Source organism: Macaca thibetana, chromosome 5, assembly GCF_024542745.1.
Source record: "Macaca thibetana thibetana isolate TM-01 chromosome 5, ASM2454274v1, whole genome shotgun sequence".
NCBI classification, from domain to species: Eukaryota; Metazoa; Chordata; class Mammalia; order Primates; family Cercopithecidae; genus Macaca; species Macaca thibetana.
The window spans coordinates 39,467,120-39,493,167 of record NC_065582.1 but is presented as its reverse complement, the minus strand read 5'-3'; the positions used below and the strand labels follow the sequence as shown (position 1 = coordinate 39,493,167).

Sequence of the window (26,048 nt, the reverse complement as noted above, 5' to 3'; positions counted from 1 at the left end):
GTACTTAGAAAAACATATTGCACTAAGAATTCCTATTTGCACTCTTTGCATAAAGGTGTAAATAAAGGCAACTAATAAGCTACCCGGACACCCTTCTGAGCAAGTGGCTAAAAGCCAATCAATATTATGAGTTAATCCTCCCTGGATGCTCATTCAATTAAAGGTGTCAGTAATGCCTCATCTGATGTGGCCTCAATTAAATCCAACTATCTGATGGTGTGAAAACACAAGGGGATACAGCAACAGCAGCAAAACCAGACAAATAGGCAGCCTTCGTGTGCCTGCTAATTACTACACCTGGTGTATATTATGGCTCATGCACTTAACGCAGCACGAGATGGCTTTAATTTCTGCTCTATTCGTGTGTGTGTGTGTGTGTGTGTGTGTGTGTGTGTGTGTGTGGGTGGTGGGGTGCATTGATGGTTGATGGGGGAGCCCATCTGAGTACTACTAAAAACAGTTAATAAACATGTGGCCTTTGATTTTTAAAACCGTAGTATCACTAGTTTTGTCACACAAAGAACCTTTTATATGGTTTTTAAGGAATTCTGTGAAATTAGGTAAAAATGAGAAATAAGGAGCAACATGAAGGAAAATATCCCATAAGCTAATTTTAAAGAAGTCCTGGGAAAAGAAAATGAATATCATTTCCAAGTACCAAGTCTTATTTTTCAATTATGTAGTTTTTAAATAATATTTACTAAAGTCAATTTATAAACTCAGAGAAAATCAGAGTACAACATAATCATAAAGGCTCACTGAAAGGAAGTACATACATATTTCTGAGCTTAACAGCTCATACTGTAAATATAATTAGGCTGAAATTGAATAATTCCAATGTTTATGCTCTTAAAAAACACAAAAAAAATCTCTCATGTGGAGGAAGAATGTCTTGTTTACATAGTGACTCTGGTGGGCCAACTCTAAGCCACATGGCAAGGACAAGCCACTTTCCACAGCAAGCTGCAGACACCATGTCCAAAACTGTCCACTGCCTTCATACAACTATCTGTCCCTCTAGCCTGCTCCTGCACACCCCATCCTGACTACAGCTCCTGATGCAGGCAAGTAGCAGGAAACTCTCTTGGGCGTTTCATCATATCCTTGGCTAAAAAGTATGAATGAGAAGCACCAGAAATAAGAAAAGCACACCCCACCCTACTGGGCTACTCTGCAGTGATGGCAGCAGCTGCAGATGAGCAGAGCAACTGGTAAAATAGGGATAAGAGAAACAAAACCTCTTTTAACACTGGGTTCCTCTGTGAGCCAAGGCTGGGGTACAAGTAGGAAATTGCTAGCCAGATTTAATCAGTTTTTCCACATTAAGTATACGTTTACAACAACTCTGTTTTCTTTTTAAAATGCCTTTTTTCCCCATGCACAATATGCACCAAGCAAAAAACACAGTTTGTGCAAGTCTGAAGAGGAGTTCGGGTATTCAGTTCAGAGGATAAAGGTAATAGAAAAGACGGCTTCCCATCCTTACATAAGCATGAGCCTTCCCAGACTTCTCACCCTCGGGATAGCAAAGCTGCTCTGCCTGTATGAGCCAATAAGCCTCTGCCATGGAGGATGGCTGGGCAGTGACCCCGGCAGAAAGTCAATGGAGCAGAGGAGGTGCTTCCATTTGCCAGCACCAATGCAGCCTCAGTCTCAATGGCAAGCTATTACTAAAGCTAATTCCAAACACAAACATAAATCATTCTTACTATTTTTATGGCACTATCTTCCATTGTTCTTGCTAAATGTTCGCTCTCTGTGTAGTCTTCTGCCCACTAAAATCACTTTTTATGTTCATCTAAATCTGATTTTACTGATTTAAAAACATGTAGGGGAAAGAGTGATGCAAACAATTTTTAAAATGTATATAGCTTATGATGGCCAATTCATATTGCTAGATAAAGAAGGACAAAAAGTCTTGGAAGAAGAAGGAAAATGACAAAGAGCACTGAGGGAAAAAAGACACAGAAGAAGGTGATGTGGGAAGAGAAAGGAAAAAAAGAAGATAAAAGAGCCAGAGGTAGCAGGGCCTCCTCTCTATTTCTTACTTTCTTCACTGCTACTCTTTCCTTCCCAGTATTTATCAAAATTCTGCTATCTCTATGCCACAACATGGAATTTGACTTTATATAATTGTTCATTATATTTACAGGAACAGACGTTGTAGTCTCTATTCTTAATTTAAAACAGCAAAGAGCAACTTCTTTTTATGAGGGACAATTGAAAAACAATATCAATAGTCTATTCCTTAAAAATTATGTTAATCATGCACTTCAATTTGTTACTGTGCCTTTTTTTTTTTTTCTCATTGAAGAATTTTCCCCCTAAAATTTCGGGAACTATAAAGGTAAAATGGCCACATTATTTTGTAGCTCAAGTCTATTTCCCTACCCATGATTCTGGGCTGACTTTTGACTTGCTTTGACCAATAAAATGTGGCATAAATGATGTGTAAGTTCAAAAGCAAGCCTCAAGAAGTCTGGCCGCTTCTGTCTCCATTCTCATGGGACTGCTCCTACCATGGGAGTGACCTGGTCTAGCTTCCTTAAGGATGAAAGGCCACATGGAAAGAGAAGCTGGCTACATCAGCCCACCCCGGAGAAGTGTGTGAGTGAGCTGAGGTGAAAAGAGCGGAAAAGATTTTCATCTAACCCTCAGAATCATGAGAAATAAAATACATTATTGTTTTAAGCCACTAAGTTTTTGGTGGTTTGTTATACCAAACCATCATTTTCCCCCCAGTGTGGTCCCTGACCTTCAGTAACAGTATCTTATGTATTAGAATTTGTTTTAAAATTCCCAAACTGAAAAATATATTGGAATGTAGAGAATAAACACAACAGCAAAACTAATCTAGAAACTCAGAGGATCAAACCAGAAAAGTCATCAACCCTATGTCTGGAGTCCTTTATCCTACAGGGAGGATTCATGACAATTATGGACCTTCCAATTTTGTAACACAAGACACCAACTGATGAAATACACTGGAGCAATATTTACCTTCTCAAAGACTCCAGGAGACAATGCAATAACATCTGCTGCTTGTTAGCAGGTTAACAAATATTGTATAAAAAAACAAACCCACAGGTGGTGGAGAAACTCAAGCACAATGAAAGACTTATGAATATCAAGCATGATCTGAAGGAGAGGCAAGAAATGAGGAGAGTAAAAATGGCACTTACCACTTGCATGGCAGAACCTCTGGGAGGATGGGGCTCTATGAGTAGTTGAGAAGGAGTCTGTCCAAAACTTCGGATTTGAGCTTCAATAGCCTGAAAAGGGCAGGGGCAAGTCTGAGTGTTAAGAGGTGCTAATTACAGGCAATAGAACCCCAACTGTCACCTGAAAATATCATTCCATACTCTGGCTTGTTTCATGTTGAAAATCAACCCGTGTTTTCACAGTGGGGCTAACCACCTGGCAAGGGCATTGAGGGTGAGGTCATCGTTTAGAACCGTGGAAGCTGTTCCTATAAAACTCTGCAAAACTTTCTCATCTTGTTCAGTGATATGAAACAGAAACCAGCTATTACAATCAGAAATTGTCCTTTTTGGCTTCATCTCTGTTTTCTTGCATTTGGTTTTCCTGCTTGCATCATCCCCAATGATGAAAAGCTAATCTTTTACAGGTATAGAGAAAAACGATTGCTTCTTTGATTCTAGGTCCCATTTCATCCTGGGGAGTAAAAAGGAGGAAAAAAGAAACATAGCACCTGTGAAACTGGCTTGATGCTATATTAATTTTGCCATAGGAAGAGCATTATTGTTGACAGTCTCTTTGAAGTTAAATAACTAAATAACAAAGTAAAAGCCATATGTTGCATCTAAGCATGAGACGGTTAACCCAGGGAGTAACTAAACATGAGGAACATGTGTATGTGTGCTCTTTTTGAAAGATGTGTGCTTTTGCAAGGCACTCTCCCACTATGGCTCTTGGTGCACACATAGCACACAGATGCCCATTTCCATCACCAACCACCCATCATGGGAAACTGCTAAATGCCAGGTGCTATCACATCTGTAAGCATTTTGTTTACTTGTTTATATCTGTTTCTTCCCAGTAAAATACAAAAGCCATGAAAGCAGGAGTTTATGTATCTTCTTCACTGTTAGATCCCTAAATTGGCTGAATGAATAAATGCTACATGATGGGTGAGGGGGGAGAAGGAAGCAAGGGTAGATAAAGGCTACTTCGACACTCCCACAGCAGTCAGTATTCTTAACTCCCAGGCTAAAAAGATTAAGAAAACCCTCAAATTAATAAGAATAAGAATTGGAGCCAAAAGGAAGTGAGGTAGGGACTAGGATCATTTTCAGAACATCATCTCAAATTTTTTTGATAGAGTGAAATTAATTTATGATTAAACATCAAGAACAAGCTTGAGAAAAAGATCATAAAATGGCAACCTGAAGGCTAAAGGTAGTCATAAAGAAGGAGGTAGCAACACTGCTATTTAATGATATATGAACTTATGGACTTAGTTTATGAGTGACAACTTTAAGTCTTTTTGAAGAACAGCTGGTAAGGATGGGCATGGTGGCTCACACTTGTAATCCCAAACCAAGACAGGAGGATCGCTTGAGGCCAGGAGTTCAAGAACAGCCTACACAGTAAGACCCTGTCTCTACAAAAAGTAAATTGACTGGGTGTGCTGGTGTGTACCTCAAGTCTCAGATACTTAGGAGGCTGAAGTAGGAGACTAGCTTGAAGCCAGGAGTTTGAGGCTGCAGTGAGCTATCATTGTACCACTGCACTCCAGCCTGGGCAAGAATGCAGCCTGAACAAGAGTGCACTGTACAAGAAAGACTGGTCTCCTTAACAGTTGCCTTCTGTGGTTCCTGCCTGGCAGCCCACATGCCTCCCTGATTAAAAGGGGAGGGGAGGTGGCAAATAACTTATTGCTTCAGTACTTAGCCTATCATGTCAGATGGCTCAGAGTGCTGATCCTGACTCTGACACTTATCTGTTGTTTGACTTTGGGCAATTAGCTTATCTCTATTTCCCATCTATAAGGAAACAGTAACAATAGCTAGTTCATATAATTGTTTGGAAAATGAAATAAGATAATGCATATAAAGTGCTTAGCACAGTACCTAGCACATACAAAGCACTAAGTAAAATGCTGTACTGTATTATTATTTCAGAGTTGGTGTGTTCCCCACTTAACACAGCTAAAATAAAGAAGAAAGAAATGCTTCCGGAGTTGATGTAGGAAGAGAATGAGAAATACATTATTTAAGAAAACTGAAATCTGGCTCTGGATTTCAAAATATAGCACAGGGCTAAGAGCCTAGAGACAGAGAGATTTCTTTGAAGGTTCTGAGAGCAGTCCAAAACATGAGGAATTATACACCTGGATCCTTATGGAAGCTATGGTAATAGTAAGAAAGAGATGAATATGTGAACCAGCCAAGGAAAAATCAATAGGTCTTAGGGACTGATGACTTTGAGCCATGAAGAAAATACAAAGCTAATTCCTTTTCTTCAAACAAACAAACAAACCACTTGCACGTTTCAATACTAAAGCAATGAGCAGAAATAGGAGTACAGGAGTTTCTGCTAGGGAAAACAAGTTTGGCAGGAGAAAGACAGTAGATTTTATGTCAGACACATGGAATCCAAAGTGATAGTGATAACCATTTATCTAGGTCAATATGTCCAATGTGTAAAAGAAAGCCTAAGAATGGCTCTGAGGTGAGGGAAGAGAGGTATTGATTTTGGTGTCATTCATACAAAAGACTAATTTAAGTTAATGTTTATCTTTCTCTCGTACATGTCTGTATGTTTTTAAGCAACAGAAATGATTTCCTTTTTGAAATGAAATATTATATGAAACCTCAATACATGGAGATAGGGTTATTCAACTTTACAGGGGTGAAACCATCCCTAACAAGCCTCCTCAGCAGCCTCTGAGATAACTCTGAGAATTCCTTAGGGCTCCGGAGCACAGTCTGAAACTGTACTCATTAAGCCCTAGGAGGAAAATACATGAGACCCAGACACAAAAGCACCTAGAGCTGAACCTCAAGAAGTATTTATATTTAGGGTATAAATGAGGAAGTAATGAAGAAGACAGAGAGAGGGCGGTCAGAGGGTGGGTGGGAGGAAAAGCAGCATAGAGTGATATGGAAGCCATAGGATGAGGGTTGTGAAGACAGAATGGGCAGTAATGCCAACTACGACAGAGAAGCTATGAATGATGACGTTATTGCATATACATCTTTATTATAGATACAAATTTAATATAACTGGCCTTAATATTACATACAGTGTTTTCCACTTAACAATGTTTTGAGATGAAAGGTTATGGATGATGAGACAACTTTCAAAAATACCAATCTCCTCTTTTTAACTAACACTTTAGTGAAAATTTTTATACAACTGGCACATTACTGAAAAATCTGAGGAAAAGGCTTTTTCAAGTCACATAATATAGTGGTCTGATTATTCTAGCTCAATGACAGAATAAAAGCTATATTCTCTCACACAGGTTAAATAATAATAAAGTTTCTTTCCAAGTCTTGAAGGCATCTGAAAAGGCTGTGGAATTCTCAGACACAAATGCTTTACTTCTTGACTAACCTTTGAGTTCTTGATATTAAAAATGCAACAGAAAGGACTTTTTCAAGTGTGAAAATTATAGAATAAGATTGTAAGGTAATGACTATGATCTCAAAACTTTATAGTCACACTTTATATCATCAACTGACAATTCCAGATTCTCCTCCATGCTTTTAAAATTCATTTGCCATTTTTCATTCATCTTAATATCTGAAGCAATTTACAGAGATTCTCCCTTCTGTGGCTTCAATGGCTTAATGCTTAGACTGGCTCTGTAGTCTACTCCTTTAATCTCTGTCTTTTGCTGACTTCTTTGTCATCCATAAATGAATTTATTACTGAAAGTTCTCTTTTAGCACTATGATTCACTCAACTTAAGCTTGCTTTCTTGGAATTTTTTTCTATTGGGCTTCAATCTCTACCTCTATCTGAAAGGTTTCCAGTCCTATGACCAGAGGATTGGCCACTCCCATGAAGTTTGCCCTGGCCATCTTGTGTGTAAGCACATGTATGTCTTAGCACATCTAAAATCTTAAAATACCATTTTTTATTTTAGCATTCCTCAGTCAAGAATTAGATTCTTCTGATTTTTTTAAGCTCAGAATCTTGTCAATATTTTAAAAATTTTACCTGTTTCACATATAAGTCACTAAGCCTAATCACTTCAAAGTTGATCACATTCACCACTCCTTTCTGAATCCGGGCCCCTTATAATTTCAAGTATCGATTATTAAAATAGTCTCTTTGCTGGTTTCCCCCCTCTATTCAGTTTCTGCCTTCAGCATATCCTGCAGAACTGAGTTTTCCTAAACTTGCCTTTATGCAATATTTCTCTGATCAAATGTCTTCAAGTGATTCCAAGTACTTAAAAGATAACGCCAGGCATTGCAGGTTTTCCTACCTCTCTAACTTTTATTCTCTCATCCTATCTATTACCTTATACCAGTGTTCCTTTTCAGTCAAGCTGGTTTTCTTCTACAAATATAAGCCATCTCTGCCTTACAATTTCTACCATGCCACTGCCCGTCATAGAATGGTCACTCTTATCTTCAGTTTTCTAAGTTCTATCCCTCTCTAGAAAACGCTGCTTGAGTTCTACCAAGTTTCCCTAATCTTGTTATATAATATTACACCTGTTCATACTGCTCATTACAGTATATACTTGATTCAGAATTCCCTGTAATGTTATTTATGTCTGTCATTACAACTATACTGTAAGGCAGTGGTCCCCAAACTTTTTGGCACCAGGGACTGGCTTCATGGAAGATAATTTTTTCACGGATCTGGTTGGGGAGGGGGGGTGGATACGGTTTGGGGATGAAATTGTTTTACCTGAGATGACCAGGCATTCAATTCTCAGGAAGCATGCAACCCAGATCCCTCACATGTGCAGTTCACAATAGGGTTTGCATTCCTATGACAATCTAATGCTGTGGGTGATGTGACAGGAGGCAGACCTCAGGCAGTAATGCTTGCCCACCACTCACCTCCTGCTATGCAGCCTGGTTCCTAACAGGCTGTGGCTCAGCGGTCGGGGACCCCTGGTATAAGGGTCTGAATATCATATATGTGCAACAGGTAGAAGAGTACCTTGCCCATAGTATTTACACACACAAAAATTTACTGAGTGCCTGTTATACAGCAAGCCAGCCAGGAACCCTTATGACTCATCTGTGGTTGGACTGGGGACAAAACCAAGCTTGAGAGATGAGCACACGTCTTGATGAGGGCTGACTGAGGTTGCAGGGGAAGATAAGGAGTGTTAAGTAAAGGCTGGTATTTGCTATTACAAAGAAACCAAATGAGTCTCTCAGGGAAGCTCTGAAAGATGTCACTAAAGGCAGTAATTCTCATTTCTTCAGCTCCAGCATACTGGAGGATATGACAACACTCCATTGTCTCACTATAGTAGTAATTCTTAAGGTCAAGTGAGAAATCCTGGGGTAATATGTATGATTTGAAAAAGTCCCTCAAGTGATTATGTTTATTGCCTTATCTTCACTTGTCTATTCAGTCCTCTGTATAGAGCAATACAAAATGTAAAGGTATAAATTGAGGTGTGAAATAACAGGAAACATACAAGCACCCTTAAACCCTGTAAGGTCCAGGAAGGTGGGTTGGTAATAGGGTAGCTTAACAAACATTACCAAATGCCTCAACTGTTTTTAATGAACTCTCCTTCACCTAGAGACTTTTCGTCCTAGGTGATCACTTTTTAGACATTCAGTTATGTAAAATTTTTCATTATGGAATAGGATAATGAATCCCTACGTATCCATTAGCCACCTTCAACAATTATTAAGACATTTGGCTTTAGGTTATCTTAAAGTGAGGTCAATCTAGACAATGTCCTAGATAGATTCATTGAAAAATAAGAGAATGTTTCTGCCTTTAAGCAATTTGTTTTAATGCAAGACTATACATATGGAGAATAAAAGTATCTTACAATGACCAAAAATATAAGCATTATCTGGCAGCCTTCATATTTCTTCAAAGGGGCTGAATATACTCAGACTTGTAAGGAGATGTTCAATCCTTAAGTTGCAAATTTGATTACGTGACTCAAAGCCTTCCATTCCAAATCCTTATCCTGGGTAGCACCACGCATAGGATTAAGTATGCAGACACTGGAATCAGACAGCCTCAGTTCAAATCTTACCACTATCACATATTAGAACAGTGATTTTGGGCAAGGTACTTAACCTTCTGTGCCTTAATTTCCTCTTCAAAAAATTGTGATAATAACTGTCAGTATTTTATCGGGTTGTTGTGAGGATTAAATGAGATAATATACAGCACTTAGAACAGTTCATGGCACATACTAAGCTATCAGTAAGTGTGTGATATTATTACAGCATATATATTAAAGACTTAACACAGTGCTTGGCTAGGGTTAAGTAAGTACTCAGCAAATGTTACCAGCTACTCATCATTAAGATTAATAGTAATCTAGCCCCAACCACTGTCCATTTCACCACTCTATAATATGACATGTAATCAGCATCATATTGCCTTTAAGCTCTTGTTTATATTTTCTATTCCTTTTCTCTGTGTGGTTTTTTGCCTCCTCATTCTTGAAGACTTAACTCAGGCATCTCTGGCCTCTGGGAGATCTTTCTTGACCTCACCCAGACTGTTGCTGTCCCTCCCTTTTTGCTCTTGTAGCAACACGCATAAACTTTTACTGCCTATTTATCTAATACTAATTACTGGTTTAATTTTCCAACTTATTGATCAGACTATAAGGCTCCTTAAGATCAGAGACTGCCTAATATTTCTGTGCTTCTACAGCTTGGCACATAGTAGGTGCTCAGTAAATATTTACCGAGTGTATGTCCATGCAAATCAACTTAATTTAGGAGGGATGCAGCTAAGAAACACACTACCACCATAATCACAGAGCAGTCTAGTATTGAATAAAATATTATATTAAAACATTTCTACAAAAAGCTTGCTTTATTATTTAATATTCTTATTCATCAATTTCCAATTATTTCTGTAAATAGCCTGTTACTACTTTCTATAATAAAACCTGAAGTCAGCAGGCAACATTCCAGATGTTGAGATATATAGTAATAAAAAAGACTATGCAAATACTTCAAGACATTCCAGTAAAACCACATATTTATATTTTATAAACAGCATCTCAAATATTACCTAGAGAATTTATTAATGGATTTTTAAATGGAAATATTATGAAGAGATTTTCAACAAGCTGTGTATTCTATTGTTTTTGTGTGTGCCAACTATTGCATACTTGCATGATTTTATAGCTATATATAGAAAAAGAGACAATATATATAGAGAGAATATACATACACATAGGAAGAAAGAAATAAGAAATAAAAGTAAAGGAAAGTAAACTTGGCTTAGTGACAATGTAGTATTTGGCTTCAACTTAACAAAGACGATTTTAGTCTCTCTGACCTAGGCTTTTTAATCTAACTGAGGAAACAAGTTAACTCAGTACAGCACTTAGTGACCAACAATAAATACTGTAAAATTTTATTTAAGATAGAGGGTAGGGGAGAAATAACTTAAACATATGGACACAATTAATATATATGCTGTTTTTTTTAAGCACAGAACTCTGAAATTGCATTTTATCACCTACATATTTACATCTGAAAGCACTATAAAATTGGAATAGGGAAATAGAGACAAAATAATTTATTAAGAAAAGATATGTCATTTATTAATATATTAAAACTTTTTCACATTGCCAAAATTAAGTTCAAGAAAGCTGTTGTAAGATGCTAATCTACCTCTTTACCAAGAAATGTTTAAGCATTCCAAGACTTCATAGATTAAATTATTTTCAATATTTAAAAAGTCACACTAAGACTATCCAGTGATGTCTACTGTGGTATCATACCATTACTTGTGCCAGTTTTCTTCTTTCCCTTCAGATATTTGAACCTAAACTGTAGAACACTTGCTGGATATTTGACAGGTTTCTACTCAGTTTACAGTCTAGCTAACTAGCCTCAGTGTCCTTTGGAGCTATGGTTCAACTTTAGCTTTGATATCAGTAAGTTTAAAAACATATAAATCAAATGACTACTTACTCTATCAGGTTTAAAAGAAAGAAAGACAAAGCATCATTTAGAAACATTTGAAAACCAGACTTCCACTTAACCTTAAGAAAGAAATACAAAGTTATGAATACTTTTTAGTTGTCACAGCAATAAATTCAGAAAATTAAAAATTAGTATAATGAACCTAACTCAAAGTATTTAAAAAGAGTCTTCTAAGATTAAAATGTAAATATTTTAAATGCCCTAGAAATAAAAACAAAAAATTCAAACTTTATAAAGCATAAACATAAAAGATAAATAGTTTTTCAGGAAAATGGATACACTAGGATATGGAATATTTAAAACTCAAGCAGATAAATGTTCAAAATATATAGCAGAGGATATTTTCAATGAAAATTTGCAAAATAATCTATTAATACATAGAAAAGTAAATGAAATTCAACAGAAGTGATTCTATGTAAGTTTGGACTTGAAAGACTTAACATTTTTAGTTTTGAGAACGTAGACATAAAGATAGATATCTAAGAATTTAGACAAAAGTCAAGTTTGTATGTTGTCAAATAAGGATTGAGCTATTGATTCCACTTCTATGATTCTTTTTTCTTTTTTTTTGACAGAGTTTCACTCTGTCACCTAGGCTGGAGTGCAGTGGTGCAACCTTGTTTCACTGCAATCTCCATCTCCCAGGTTCAAGTGATTCTCCTGCCTCAGCCTCCCTGGTAGCTGGACTTACAGGCACGCACCACCACACATGGTAGTTTTTGTATTTTTAGTAGAGATGGGGTTTCGCCATGTTGTCCAGGCTGGTCTCAAACTCCTGACTTCAGGTGATCCGCCTGCCTCGGCCTCCCAAAGTGCTGGGATTAAAGGCATGAGCCACCATGCCCAGCCCCACTTCTATGAATTTTCATAAGGAAAGAATCAGATGAAGACAAAAAGATTTAAGTACAAAGATATTATAGTACTGTTTAAAACAGTAAAAATTGGAAGAAAAAACTACTTAAACTCTGATAATGGAATACTATGCAGCCATTAAAATGAGTTGAATATACCTGACATAGAAACTAGTTCATAACATACTGAAGAAAGAAAAATTTCTAACTACCAAAGTGTATAGAGTATGACCTTATTTCAGCTAAAAAATGTGTATGTGTACACACACACACACATACACACACACACATATACATAAAACACATATCCTTTCCTGTGTTATGTGCATACATACATACATACATATGCATGAACACTTGCATGCAAAATCTGGAGGGGTATATTCCAAACTATTATTAGCTATTTTCTCTAATGGAGGAAGGATGAAAAGATTGGCAGAATAAAAATGTATACTTTCCTCATTTTTATACCAATTGATATCGTACACAAAGCATGTATTACTTTTGAAATAAGCATAACAAAACAATTTTCATTTTGAAAAAATCTAAAACTGAGACAATTTTTTAAAAAAGGTCTGCAAATATTTGGTATAATATTATAAAATTGCTTTTGTTTTGTCTTTTTTTTTGTTGTTGTTGTTTTGAGACAGGATTTCACTTTGTCGCCCAGGCTGGGGTGTAGTGATATGATCTCGGCTCACTGCAACCTCTGCTTCCCGGGCGCAAGTGATCCTCCCACCTCGGCCTTCTGAGTAGCAGGGAGCCACAGGTGTGTGCCACCATGCCTGGCTGATTTTTCTATTTTTGTAGAGATGGCGTTTTGCCATGTTGCCCAGGTTGGTCTTGAACTCCTGAGCTCAAATGATCTGCCCGCCTTGGCCTCCCAAAGTTCTGGGATTACAAGCCTAAGCCACCACGCCTGGCCGAGCCACCTGCCTTGTCTTTATGAAGTTTTATTTATCCATTAACATAATGGCAAGAAATATATATATTTTTTACTTTTATTTTAGGTTCAGAGGTATATGTGAAGGTGTGTTACATGGGTAAACTTGTGTCCTGGGGGTTTGTGGTATAGATTATTTCATCACCCAGGTATTAAGCTCAGTACCCAACAGTTATCTTTTCTGCTCCTCTCCCAAGGAATATTTTGTAACCATCTAAGAACAACTTCAGTTGATAAACTGGTCAAAAACTTAAATCTATAGACCTTGCTATAAAATTAATTTTGTTAATACTGAGTTTACTTTTTAACTTATCTGTATCTGATTCCAAGGATCCCTTAGTTTTAGCAACATTTTGCCATCATTAAGTATTAATTAAATATAAACTTGTTTAAGTAAATAATGTGTTTTCCTCCAAAAAGCACTCAGAATGCATCAGGTAACTGGAAACAAATACATATCATGATGGAATGGAGTACATAAAACACAAAGAGAAAGAGCAGCTTGTTAAATTAAGTAAAACATGTTTAAAAACAATAATGCAAAGAAAAGAGGGAGAAGGAAATTAGAGAGGGAAAGGAGTATTTTTACTAGCATATCTACTCAAATAATATTATTATGTAAGTTACTAATATAAGCTATGATGTAATTATAATTTGTGAAAATGCACATAGAGTTTCCCGTTAGTGCCTGTAACTAAGCCCGTACTTTTCAGGCACATTAAACTGAGTCCCAACCCAGCCTCACTACAATCTCCAGTTCTTGTAGCTGTCCATCTACTACAGCATAATCCCAGCTGCCAATCTGAAAGAAACCAGCTAGTCAGAGCAGACACAACCAACAGAAACAAACGTCAGTCAATAATGTTCAGCGGCACTGTGTTCATGGATAATTTCAAACAGTATCTCTGTCTAGAACACTGATGTGCTCATTCAAAACACCTCCATCTCTGGCTACTGGAAATGAGTAGATAAAGCAGCCTGCCTAGAAAAATAAGTGGAATGTCTTCAAAGAGGTTGCCAATGCTAAGAAGCAAATGTTGAAAAAACAGTGGAGTTCTTAAGGGAAAAAAAAAAAAAGCCAACAACATCCAGAGAGTTAATTTTTACCTTCAGAAGGTTAAATTATTTCTCAAAATCAGACAAATACGTTTAAACTGTGTCATGAAAAGCAGCAGTCATTGGTTATTCATTTGCTAAGAGTGACCTAGATGAAGTAAAGATGGTGCCTGAAAGGAAACAGGGGTTCATGACAAAAGTCATCAGTATAATAGAACGGCTCAGAATTCTGTAGTTAATAGGAAAAAACATCATAAAAATATTAATACTTTGCTTCATGCCCTTGAGTGTATAATTTAGTTATACCTAACTTAACTAGTAAGTCTGCAAAAGACATAATAATGAGCAAAATACAAAGAGTAGCTTTACTGACAACTTTGATGCTCATTTAATTGAATAAGGGAATTTTTGTCTGATGATTGTGGTTTTGAAGTGAAAGAAACTCTGGCATAATTTTATGGTATTTTAAATGTAGGTTTTCAATTAAAACCTGACTAATCCTTACCGTTTATTTGGCTTCTCATTGTACAGTTCCTGCTCTGCACTGTGTCAAATATGCCATCTGTGTAACACACTTCTGGCCAGAGATACTTCATGATTATTTCTATAACACTTTGAATTGTGACTGCATGAAATCTTAACTTATTGTATTCAATACTCCTAATTTACTATATTGCTACAACCACTGTAATCGTGTCCTACTCTTAAATCTCACTACAGTCACAACAAAGATTCTTGCGACACCTGCTTAAAACAGGCTTACAGACCACTCCCCCAACTATTTAACAAATGTTAACAATGCTATAAATACTAATTGTGTTTATGCTTTCTGAAAGATTCACTGCAGCCAGTGTTCTGCAGCAGTGTTGGAGCTGAAATGAGCTGTTGACTCCCACCAACAGACTGATGGAATTCTAAGCCAAAAATGCTTTTCCTTGGATAAGATATCTGATTTGCTACTGCTGTCATGAAACTGGGGTCATGTAAACTTAAACACTGCTGCTGCTTCTTTTGGAAAACAGACCTCAGAGTGATTACGCATAGCTAAGACAGCATTTGGAAGGATAAATTTGGAGAAGGGAAAACCAACCACTGACACTAAACACAACTTAGGGAAAATTTTCAGGTTTTACTTTCATGTTGAGGTCACTTGTATATAGTAATTCTTTAAACTGGGCAATATCATGGCTCTCCCTCTTCCCTATTTATCAATGCAAATAGAGCTGAGTTCCATTTTCAAAAGGAAATTTAAAACTTTAATTTCTGAACTCACATAAACATAAAACAATGTATTTACGTGAAAAGTAAAGAAGAAAATGACACTTTCAGAGGAAATGTAGCAAGTACTTATAACAAAGTAAAAGGTGAAAAAGCACAGATAATATTGTTCATATTAAGGTTGTCTGACAGCAACATCTATCTGCAAGTATCTTTCAGCCTTTGAACCCCTACCCCTTCTTCCAACCTCCAGGCACACCCCGAGATCTGCCCTGGTGCCCCCTATACAACAACTGCTCCAGACTCTGCTGTTTTTGTACTTTTCCTTTTATCAAAACCTACTGTCCAGTCTTGTTCACAGACAGCCATATGATTGGAAAGGATTTTTAAAAAAGGATTTGTAACCAAATAAGTGATCTCTAATGGTAGAATTTCAGGCATTAGAAAGGATGGTGAGTTCTGTGGCAGAGGCTTTTTTTCTTTACATACACATCAAAGTGCATCAGAGAGGAACTTATAGCTAGACATTAGCATGTGACTCTCGCATTAGTTACCAATTTGAGGATGAGAGCTTTCTAGTTTCTCACTTTATACTTTCTGTATTATTAGACTCTTGAAATAGTTAACATGTATTGCTTTGATAAATACATTTTTAAAGTACTTTGTATAACTATTTAATTATACACACACAGACAGACACAGGCACACCCAGAGATCTAGAATTCATGAATCTTAAGCCAAAAGTTTTCTTGCTTTTAGATAATGACAAAACTACAATTAACAGCGATATATCTAAGATATTTTCCCTAAAAGTAGAAGTGTTCTTTGTGTTCCCCATCAAATATGATGGGAAAAAATGAAGAAATAAACTCAAATGTTAAAAAGTATGAAAACTCCCATAACTCAGTGGGTTAAATAACGCATACACAGAAAATTAAGAGATTGGAGGTACTCTGATTTCTGAGATAAAAGTTAAGAAATTGTAAATCCCTTCATCCCTGTCAAAGTTACATGAAGATCATTATAGACAGCCAGTACCCTAATAACACTGAATGTTGGGAAAGAACATGGCCAAAACCCAGAAAGTAATTACAAAACACCTCTGAGCAGCCAAAAACAAAGTCAGTATTCACATCCTCATGTTAACATATATTGCTTGTTCAGTTTTTCAAGAAGCGGCTTCTTTCCCCCTGAAAAGGGAAAAAGAGTTGTGTTTGGCTTTTTCTCTCTCTCTCATTTTCCAGAGACATACTTTTTTAGAATATAGAAAGAGGCAGATTAAAGAATTCCATGATCTCATTAACCAAAGATAATGACCATGAACATTTTGGGGTCCATAATTCCAGGCTTTTCCTCATGCACTTGTGTTTTATATGTTTCATAACATTATCTGTTATTCACTGTAATATGGCAAAATATACTTCCATGGTAATACATGTAGATTTACGCAGCAACATTTTTGATGACATACAGTATTCTATTGTGTAAATTTACCAATATTTAATTAACTAGTTCTCTACCGGACATTTATGTTGCTTTTTTTTTTTTTTTTTTTTTTGCTATTATGATAATATGGTTTGGCTGTGTCCCCACCCAAATCTCATCTTGAATTGTAGTTCCCATAATCCCCACATCGTGGGAAGGACCCCATCGGAGGTGATTGAATCATGGTGGTGGTTTCCCCCATACTATTCTTGTGATAGTGAGTGAGTTCTCATGAGATCTGATGGTTTTATACGGGGCTTCCCCCTTCACTCTGCTCTCATTCTTCTCTCTCCTGCCACCTTGCAAAGAAGGACATGTTTGCTTCCCCTTTCACCATGGCTATAAATTTCTTGAGGCCTCCACAGCCCTGCAGAACTGTGAGTCAATTAAACCTCTTTCCTTTAGAATTACCCAGTCTCGGGTATGTCCTCATAGCAGCATGAGAACAGACTAATACATATGAACAACTAGATAACTGAATATTTTTTTCACACTTGGTCAATTACTACTTTTGGTTAGAGTTCTAAGTAAATAGTGCATGAACATTTTAATAATTAATACAGATTGCTATAAAGATTCAACCTATTTTCATTCTCCCCAAATATATGACAGTATCTGTTTTCATTAAATTTTATCATTAAAATTGATAACAGTAAAATTTTTATCATTTTTAATCTCAGATAATCTAATGGACAAAAATGCTATTGTGTGTCCAATTTAATGTTATTGATTAATAGTGAGGATGAACTGCTTCTCTTACTGGGTCTTGCTATTTGCCCAGGCTGGTCTCAAACTCCTGGGCTTAAGCGATCCTCCCACCTTGGCCTCCCAAAGCATTGGAATTACAGGTGTGAGCCACTGTGCTCAGCTTAAAGTGCTTTTCATATATGCCTTGCATTTCATCTTTCATGAGTTTTCTATTCCTGTACTTTGTTATTTGTTGTTGCTTTAGATGTTCAGAAACTTCCATTTTCATGTAGTTTTTATACATGAATATATTAATTTCTTTAATGACTTTTAGTTTTGATATTAAACTTACAAAGGCCTTCCCCTTCATGTAATCAGGAACAGAAATGTCAGTGTGATAGGACACATCAACGAGGAAGAGAACAGATGACATGAGATCAGAGAGGTACGCAGGGCCAGATCATGTGAGTCAAGCAGATTTTATTCTATGTCTGATGTGAAATAGGAAAGTTTAAGAAGGAAGTGAAATGATCTGACTTACAGTTTCAAATACCACTTTGGCAGCTCTGTGGAAAGTGGACTGTAGGTAGGCAGGGATAGAAAAAGGTGACATGGTCTACTAACGTTAGTCCAGTGGGGAGAGGATGGTGGTGGCTTGAACTAATAATAATGAACAGACATGAATGGTTTCCAAATATGTTTTAGAGATCTCACCAACCTGGCTGCTCTTTTGAGACAGAGTCTTGCTCTGTCACCCAGGCCGGAGTACGGTGGTGTGATCTTGACTCACTGCAACCTCTGCCTCCTCAATTCAAGCAATTCTCATGCCTCAGCCTCCCAAGAAGCTGGAACTATGGGCACATACCACCACGCCTGGCTAATTATTTTTATTTTTATTTTTTTAGGGACAGGGTCTCACTATGTTGCCCAGGCTAGTCTTGAACTCCTGCCCTCAAGCAGTCCTCCTGCCTCAGCCTCCCAAAGTGCTGAGATTACAGGTGTTAGCCACTTTGCCTGGCCTATCACCAACTTCTTATGCTCTCCCTACCTACCACATGATGTTTTTCTAGTCATAGAGCCATACTGTGCTCCTTCCCACATGCCATACTCTCTGCTTTTAATGTCCCTTCCATTTCTTTTGCTTCACCGACTTAACTCAAATTTCTTAAGGATTATGTTCAGACAGTTGATACTTTCTTAATCTGGGTTGGAAATGCCTCCTTTGTGCTCCTGTATCAGTGAACGTAACATTGCCATATATATATTTATTTACATATATACACACACAGACATATGCACATATGCATTTTAAAATATATATATATTTCTGAACTTCATCAATGAACTATTTCACACTAAGATACTAATGTCTAGATACTGAGCTCTCAACCTTTGAATATTGCAGACAGCATTTATATGAAAATTAATGGGTGAATTCTGGATAAGGATACAGAATTGTTCTAGAAACCATGCCTATAAATACAATTATACTTTAAATATATTAATTTAAGGAAAATACTTATGTTAAATCTTTTAGAAGAGGGAAAATTATTTTATAAAATATTCATCATGTATTTAATTTGTGCATTTGGATTTTAAGAGAATTTTTTTCTTAGTAAAAATAGTTATTCTTACTCATATCTGACCCTGAATTCAAATATTCTAATTTTTATCTTTTTTGAAAATTTCTTCTTTCCTTGGGTTTTACTTTTTTCAAAAATGGGGTTAGAAAGGCTTAATAAGGTTGTGTTTGAAAGAAAAGAAGTGAATGAGACAAGCCAAAATCAGCAGAATAATCAGAAAACAATCAACTTTTATTATTTGTCCCTTATCTATAAAAGAATATATGTAATATTGAGGAACTAGAATAGGTTAAAAAAATGTTAAAGGCAGAGAAAAAAAGAATAGTGCCAAAATACAGAGAAATAAAGAAGAGTAAACAGATAAGAATATATTCTTAAGTTGGGGTCACAAGATAGTTTTTGAAAGATTAGCATATTTCTCTGAAAAAGAATTCTTTCTGGTGTGTGATATATGTAAATGGAAGCATAGTTGTATATTGATAACCCAGCTGTTTTCTAAAAATTAAAAACAACATAAACGTTTAATGTGCTGTAGGCTGTTTCTCTGATTACTCTTCCTCCTCTTATGGTTATTATTTCTATCGTTTAGTGCTCTTTTTATAGAGAGATTATTTTTATGATCACTTACTATGCCATATGTATTAACCATTCATTCTACAATAGAAACTTTCTCAAGAAGAATGGCGCTTTCCCAATATAGTAGGTGATTACATGACTTGTATGTAGACAACTTGCCTTTGTATGACTGTGAACATATTTCTAGACTGAATTAAGTGTATAGAAGTGAACAGAAATAAGTAAAGTATAGCTACCAAACAGAAATTAGTCTAATTTGCTTTTGATAGTGGAAAGGTAGAAGTCTATCCCTGTACCATGATTGTGGTTTTGCAGAAATAATGCTTTAATATAAACCAAGCAGATACACAAATGCGCTAATATTAATGATATTAAAGCACCTGAAGAAAAGAGAGGCGTGACCTGGAGGTGGGGGTGGGGAGTAAATGAGTAGAAGGCAATAGTGAAAGTTTCACAGCTGGCATGAAGCCTGTGACAAGACTTGACTTGGTGGCTGTCCCAGGCCGGGCGTTGCAGGCACATGATTGGCCGTGGGGAGAGCAGTAGGAGCTAACTCCCCGTTGCCCTTGTTTAGCTGTACTCCAATCCTAAAGTTTTAAAGGAAACACTGTTTATGAAGACAGAGAGGCAGTCATTAACCATCCCCTTTAACAGTTCTCCACCCTCGTAGCACTTTGCATCACCTTACCCACTTCTGTTTTCTTTATAGCACTTGATATAATTGAAATTACAGTCTTTAAATTTTATTTTCTTTGTGCCCCATTAGAATGTGAGCTCCAGGAGGGAACAGACCTTGCCTGTCTTGCTCATCTCCACATTTTTAGCATCCTGAACAAAATGAGTATTTGTTGAATAAATGAATTAGTAATGAATGAGAGGATAAACTTTTCCAGTTTATCAGTCCCTTCCTTCCTTTCTTATCTACCTAATCCAGCCTAGGTTCACGTTTCATCTTTTCTACAACATCCCTTTAACAGTTTCATCAGCTACCCTTGCACCTTCAATCCTTTTTCATACATTTCACCATACTTCCATGGCAAACCCCACCTGTGTCTATCTTTCTGTCTCCCTCTCTCTCCAGAAACACACAAGCGCACGCACACACACATCCCTCTCTGTTCAACTTTTTTCTACACCTATTCTCCTGATGTTGAAAACACAGAAAAACAATATTGAAAGGAAATTATAATTATTGAGCAGCACCCATTAAGCATAAATATAATCTCATCCTTGGTACAAACCCTCATAAAGAGAATCTTGTTGCCTTTCCACCTCATTCATACACATTTATTTACACAAGTCCCCATGCGACCTGTCTACTCTCCAATCCAAGATGAGGCCCTATTGTTCCCTCCTGTTCAGTGCTTATCTCTATCTACGCTCTGGGTTTTGTTCTTCTCCACTTTCACACAGACCTTGATAGTGTATTACACACTTTCTGTCCTGCATGTCTGACATGCTTCCCTCCTTTTGGATCTTTCCCATTAACACAGAAACATAGTCCAATATTTACTCATTTAAAAAATTATCCTTTAGAGTAACTGCTGGTGCATGTAAAGATTTCTTTTTGTGGTGACGAAAATGCTCTTAAATTGTGGTGATGCTTGTACAACTCTGTGAATATACTAAAAACTATCATACACTTTAAATGTGTGAATTGTAACATATGTGAACTATATCTCAATAAAGCTTAAATTATTTTCTTTATTTACTGTGTTTACTTCAACATCTCCCATTCATTAACACAATCCTCTACCTTCTAAGCTACTTCTCTAAGATCACCAATGACCTCTTAGAAAAATCCAGTCAGTACTTTTTAATTCTTATCTGTCAATCTTCTTTCAGATTCTAAACACACATATTAGTGACATGGAGTCATGTCACCAACCTTCAGTGGTTCCCTACTGCCTTATGATGAAGTTAAAAGTATTATTTTTTAAAGACATGGTCTTACTCTGATGCCCAGGCTGGAGTGCAATGGCAGGATCATAGCTCAATGCAGCCTCCAACTCCTGGGCTCAAGCAATCCTCTCACCTCAGCTAGGACAATATGTATGTGCCACCATGCCCAGATAAGTTTTTCATCTTTTCGTAGAGATGAAATCTTGCTATGTTGCCCAGGCTGGTCTTGAACTCCCAGCCTGAAGCCATGCTCTTGCCTTGGCCTCCCGAAGTGCTGGAATTATAGGTGTGAGCCACCATATGCCCTGCTGAAAATTATTTTTTATGGTATTGAAGACTGGCTCCTGTGTCTCTCTCACTCATCTGCTCACCTTCAGTTCATTCCACATACACCATATTCTCTAGCCATCTCTTTTATCCATGTGCAGGAAGGGTATGCAGTTGCCTCCGTGTAGGTAACTTTTGCTCATGACTCTACCCAATGATCTTATTCATCCTTCAATATGCAGCTCCAGTCTCTCATTCTCTGGAAAACATGCCTGGATTCTGTCAGTTGGGCTTAGTACCTATCCTATGCTTGTGCATACATACATACATATATTTATCTCCATACTGAATTTATCAGATCGTACTATAATTGTTTACTTATACTTATTTTCCCATTAGATAATGAACTCTAGCTGAGGGAGGGCAGGGACTTGCCTTTCAACCCTTTAACCTTATTACATGATTTGAGTTTAGACAGTGAAACCCCGTCTCTACTAAAAAATACAAAAAACTAGCCGGGCGAGGTAGCGGGCGCCTGTAGTCCCAGCTACACGGGAGGCTGAGGCAGGAGAATGGCGTAAACCCGGGAGGCGGAGCTTGCAGTGAGCCAAGATCCAGCCACTGCACTCCAGCCTGGGTGACAGAGCGAGACTCCGTCTCAAAAAAAAAAAAAAAAAAAAAAAAAGAATAAATTAATGACCTAATCATGTTTTCTGCTTTCTTGCCTCACTTAACAGTGAACTCGGCATGTGTCCACTAGGAAATGGTCTCTAATAACTTCTCTAGTGTTAACATTGTATGATTCTTTCTATGATCTAATCAGTAGTTCACATTCCTTTTATAGTTGTGTTTTCTAACCCAGGGATTTAACTGTGAGCAACATAAGGGAAAGAACTAACACTTGCTGGGTACTTATGAGGGAATAGGCACCATGCCAGGTGGTTTACATGCATTATATGTCATCTCATCCTCTGTAGAGTGGGCATTATTGCATCACTTCTATATACAGGAAACAGAGACTGAGGAACACAACCAGTAGGCGTCAGGGCCATGACTCAAATTCATATTTATTTATTTGTTTGTTTCTTTGTTTATTCTATTATATCACACTGCATTGTACTATAGGATTTACACTAGTAAATGGTATGAAAAGGCTATAATAAAAGACTATTCCCCCCAACCTTTCTTTTTTGAGACAGGGTCTCACTCTGTTGCTCAGGCTGGAGTGCCATGGTACAATCATGGCTCACTGCAGCCTCAACCTCCTGGGCTCAAGCAATCCTCCCACCTCATACCGCACCCAATAGCTGGAATTATAGGTGTATACCACCACACCCAGATAATTTTCAAATTTTTTGTGGAGATGGGGCCTTACTTTGTTGCCCAGGCTGCTTTTGAACCCCTGGACTCAAATGATCCTCCTGCCGTGGCCTTCCAAAATGCTGGGATTACATGTGTGAGCCGCTGCGCCTGGCCCCATTTATTTTAATGACACTCAGAAAGCTCTGTAAATTAAATGTGTATATTTATTTTAATAGTGCTAAGTAACAGAGCACTATATTCTCATTTCAAGAATATCAAATACCTACCAGACTTAGAACATCACAGGCCATGTTTAATAAATGCCGAATCTAATATAGAATATATTATATATACATATATGTCTATATAATGTATAATATAAAAATAAATCAGGGTGTGATGAGTGGAAGACTATCAGTTAAAGCATATTTTTCTCATAATTAAATACTTAGGGTTGTGGTGAAGAATAGGAAGTCAAACTTAAAGCAAAAGTTTTAATAGTCTTTAGCGAAAGTTGATCATAAAAAATAAATATTAAAAACATATTTGTTGCCAGGTGCAGTGGCTCATGCCTGTAATCCCAGCACTTTAGGGGGCCGAGGTGGGCAGATCATGAGGTCAGGAGTTCAAGACCAGTCTGGCTAATATGGTAAAACCCTGTCTCTACTAAAAATACAAAATCAGCCGGGTGTGGTGGTGCATGCCTATAATCCCAGCTACTCGGGAGGCTGAGGCAGGAAAATCACTTGAACCCAGGAGGCGAAGGTTGCAGTGAGCTGAGATTGCACCATTGCACTCCAGCCTGTCAACAGAGTGAGACTCCGTCTCAAAAAAAAAAAAAAAAAAAAAAAAGATTATCACATAATCCAGAAATTCCATTTCGGGGTACATATCCAAAAGAATTGAAAGCAGGGATTTGAACAGATGGTGTACACCCATGCTCTTGGCTGCACTGTTCATAATAATCAAAAGATGGAAACAACCCAAAATGCCCATTGATATATAAATGGATAAACAAAATGTGGTATATACATACAATGGAATATTAGCCTAAAGAGAAAGGAAATTGTGATACATTCTACAGCATGGATGAATATTGAAGATATTATGCTAAGTAAAATAAGTCAGACATAAAAAGACAAATGTTGCATAATTCCACTTCTAGGAGGTATTCAGGATAGTCAAATTTATAGAGATAAAAAGTAGCACTGTAATGTACAGGGACTGGGGGAGGAAGGAATGAGGAGTTATTGTTTAATGCATACAGAGTTTCAGTTTGGGAAGATGAAACATTTCTAGAGATGGATGGTGGTGATGACTGTACAAGAATGTGAATGTTCTTGATGCCACTGAACTGTAAACTCAAAAATGGTAAAAATGGCTGGGGCTGTGGCTCACGCCTATAATCCTAGCACTTTGGGAGGCCGAGGGAGGCAGATAACTTGAGTTCAGGAGTTCGAGACAAGCCTGGGCAACATGCTGAGACTCCATCTCTACTAAAAATACAAAAATTAGGCAGGCGTGGTGGCAGGCACCTGTAATTGCAGCTACTCAGGAGGCTGAGGCAGGAGAATCGCTTGAACCCAGGAGGCAGAGGTTGCAATGTGCTGAGCTCACGCAACTGCACTCCAGCCTGGGTGACAGAGCGAGACTCTGTCTCAAAAAAAAAAAAGGTAAAAATGTTCAATTTTATGTTGTATATATTTATCACAATAAAGAATTTTATTTGAAATTATAATGTGTTAGTTTAGGTGAAAGAAAAAATATAATTGAGCTTACACCTATATTCAAATATCTATCTAATGTCTAAATGGAGTATTGCCACTTTGAAATATCCTACCAAGTCAATTTAAAATTTATTTTCCCATTGTTACATGCACTGAACTCAGAGCAAGAAAAGATGGTCAAAGACAAAATAAGTCTTCTAGATCTCTACTGTACAATGCTGTAGCCTCTAGTCATCTGTGCCTATGTAAATGTATATTAATTAAAATTAAACATTTAGTTCCTTAGTCACACTAGCCACATTTCAATGTACAATAACTACATATGCTTCATGGTTTATTAGACAGTGCAGACACAGAACACACTACAGCACTACAGAAAATTCTAGACAGTGTTCTTCTAGATTAATTCACAGAAAACTTCCTTAAACAATCATTGGTATGTACGTAGGGACGGTGGTCAATCCAGAATAAAAATAAAAAGCCATAGAGTGACTCATAGAGGAAACAACTAGCTGATTGAATGTTTTACTTTTTAACTAGCCATGACAAACAGATATAGGCCAAGTGACATTTTTATCATGAAAACATTGCATAACCTTTAATGAAAAGTAGCGCTATTTATGTCATCTTGGACATACCAAGAGACAAGTCTTTTAAGTAATACGATCTTGCATTGAGAGAAACAGTGTTAAGCATATTTTCATAGCAACTCTATGGAACATTACAGAATTTCAAAATTAGGAATACGGAGATTGCATATAGTGACACAAAAAATACATACTGATGTAGTAAGTACAACCAATTTATGCTGGTACAAAAACAATATGCTGGTATATTAAGTACAACCAATCTCTTTTTAAGAGATTATAAAATCAATTCTACAGTGCAAATTCAGTTATATATCAGCTATGCAGAGATATGGATAATTACTAACAGGAGAAAACAAAAATAGCTGGTATATTTGTTGAAGAATTATGGGCATTTAACAGAACAAAGTAATACTGTTCAAATATAGCCAAAACGAACAAAAAAAAAAAAAAAAAAGAAAGAAAGAAAGTAAATAGGCCTATGCTATTTTATCCCAACAATAAAATTATGCACTGTTTTGTAACACTACCTGTATGTTGCTCTCACCTCGATACCTTTAGGGAATCCTATGTATATTCTGTGTCATATACTCAGTTGATGTTCTGATAAAATAAAAAAAAACCCTGAAGGAGTATTTTCAAAAAACTGAACAACTGGAAGAGTCTTTAAGAGTTTATGTGACCCAATTCTCTGCCCCTACCGTTTTAAAAACTGAAACGTAG

General features: G+C 37.0%; 3 protein-coding genes across 9 annotated transcripts in view; 2 read left to right on the top strand and 1 right to left on the bottom strand.

The window, feature by feature from the left end:
• Nucleotides 1-26,048, top strand: part of RPS3A (ribosomal protein S3A) — a 1,130,248-nt gene that overhangs the window by 349,733 nt on the left and 754,467 nt on the right. The window lies entirely within an intron of this gene.
• The window catches only part of LRBA (LPS responsive beige-like anchor protein), a 758,453-nt gene that overhangs the window by 57,536 nt on the left and 674,869 nt on the right, over nucleotides 1-26,048 (bottom strand). For all 5 annotated transcript variants that reach the window (XM_050791167.1, XM_050791166.1, XM_050791168.1 and 2 more), the window contains one exon: nucleotides 3,183-3,272. In XM_050791167.1, the coding sequence (XP_050647124.1) occupies nucleotides 3,183-3,272 (90 nt within the window). The remainder of the gene's footprint in view (nucleotides 1-3,182; nucleotides 3,273-26,048) is intronic.
• MAB21L2 (mab-21 like 2) overlaps nucleotides 1-26,048 on the top strand; it is a 501,930-nt gene that overhangs the window by 244,889 nt on the left and 230,993 nt on the right. The gene's annotated exons all lie outside the window — the stretch shown is intronic.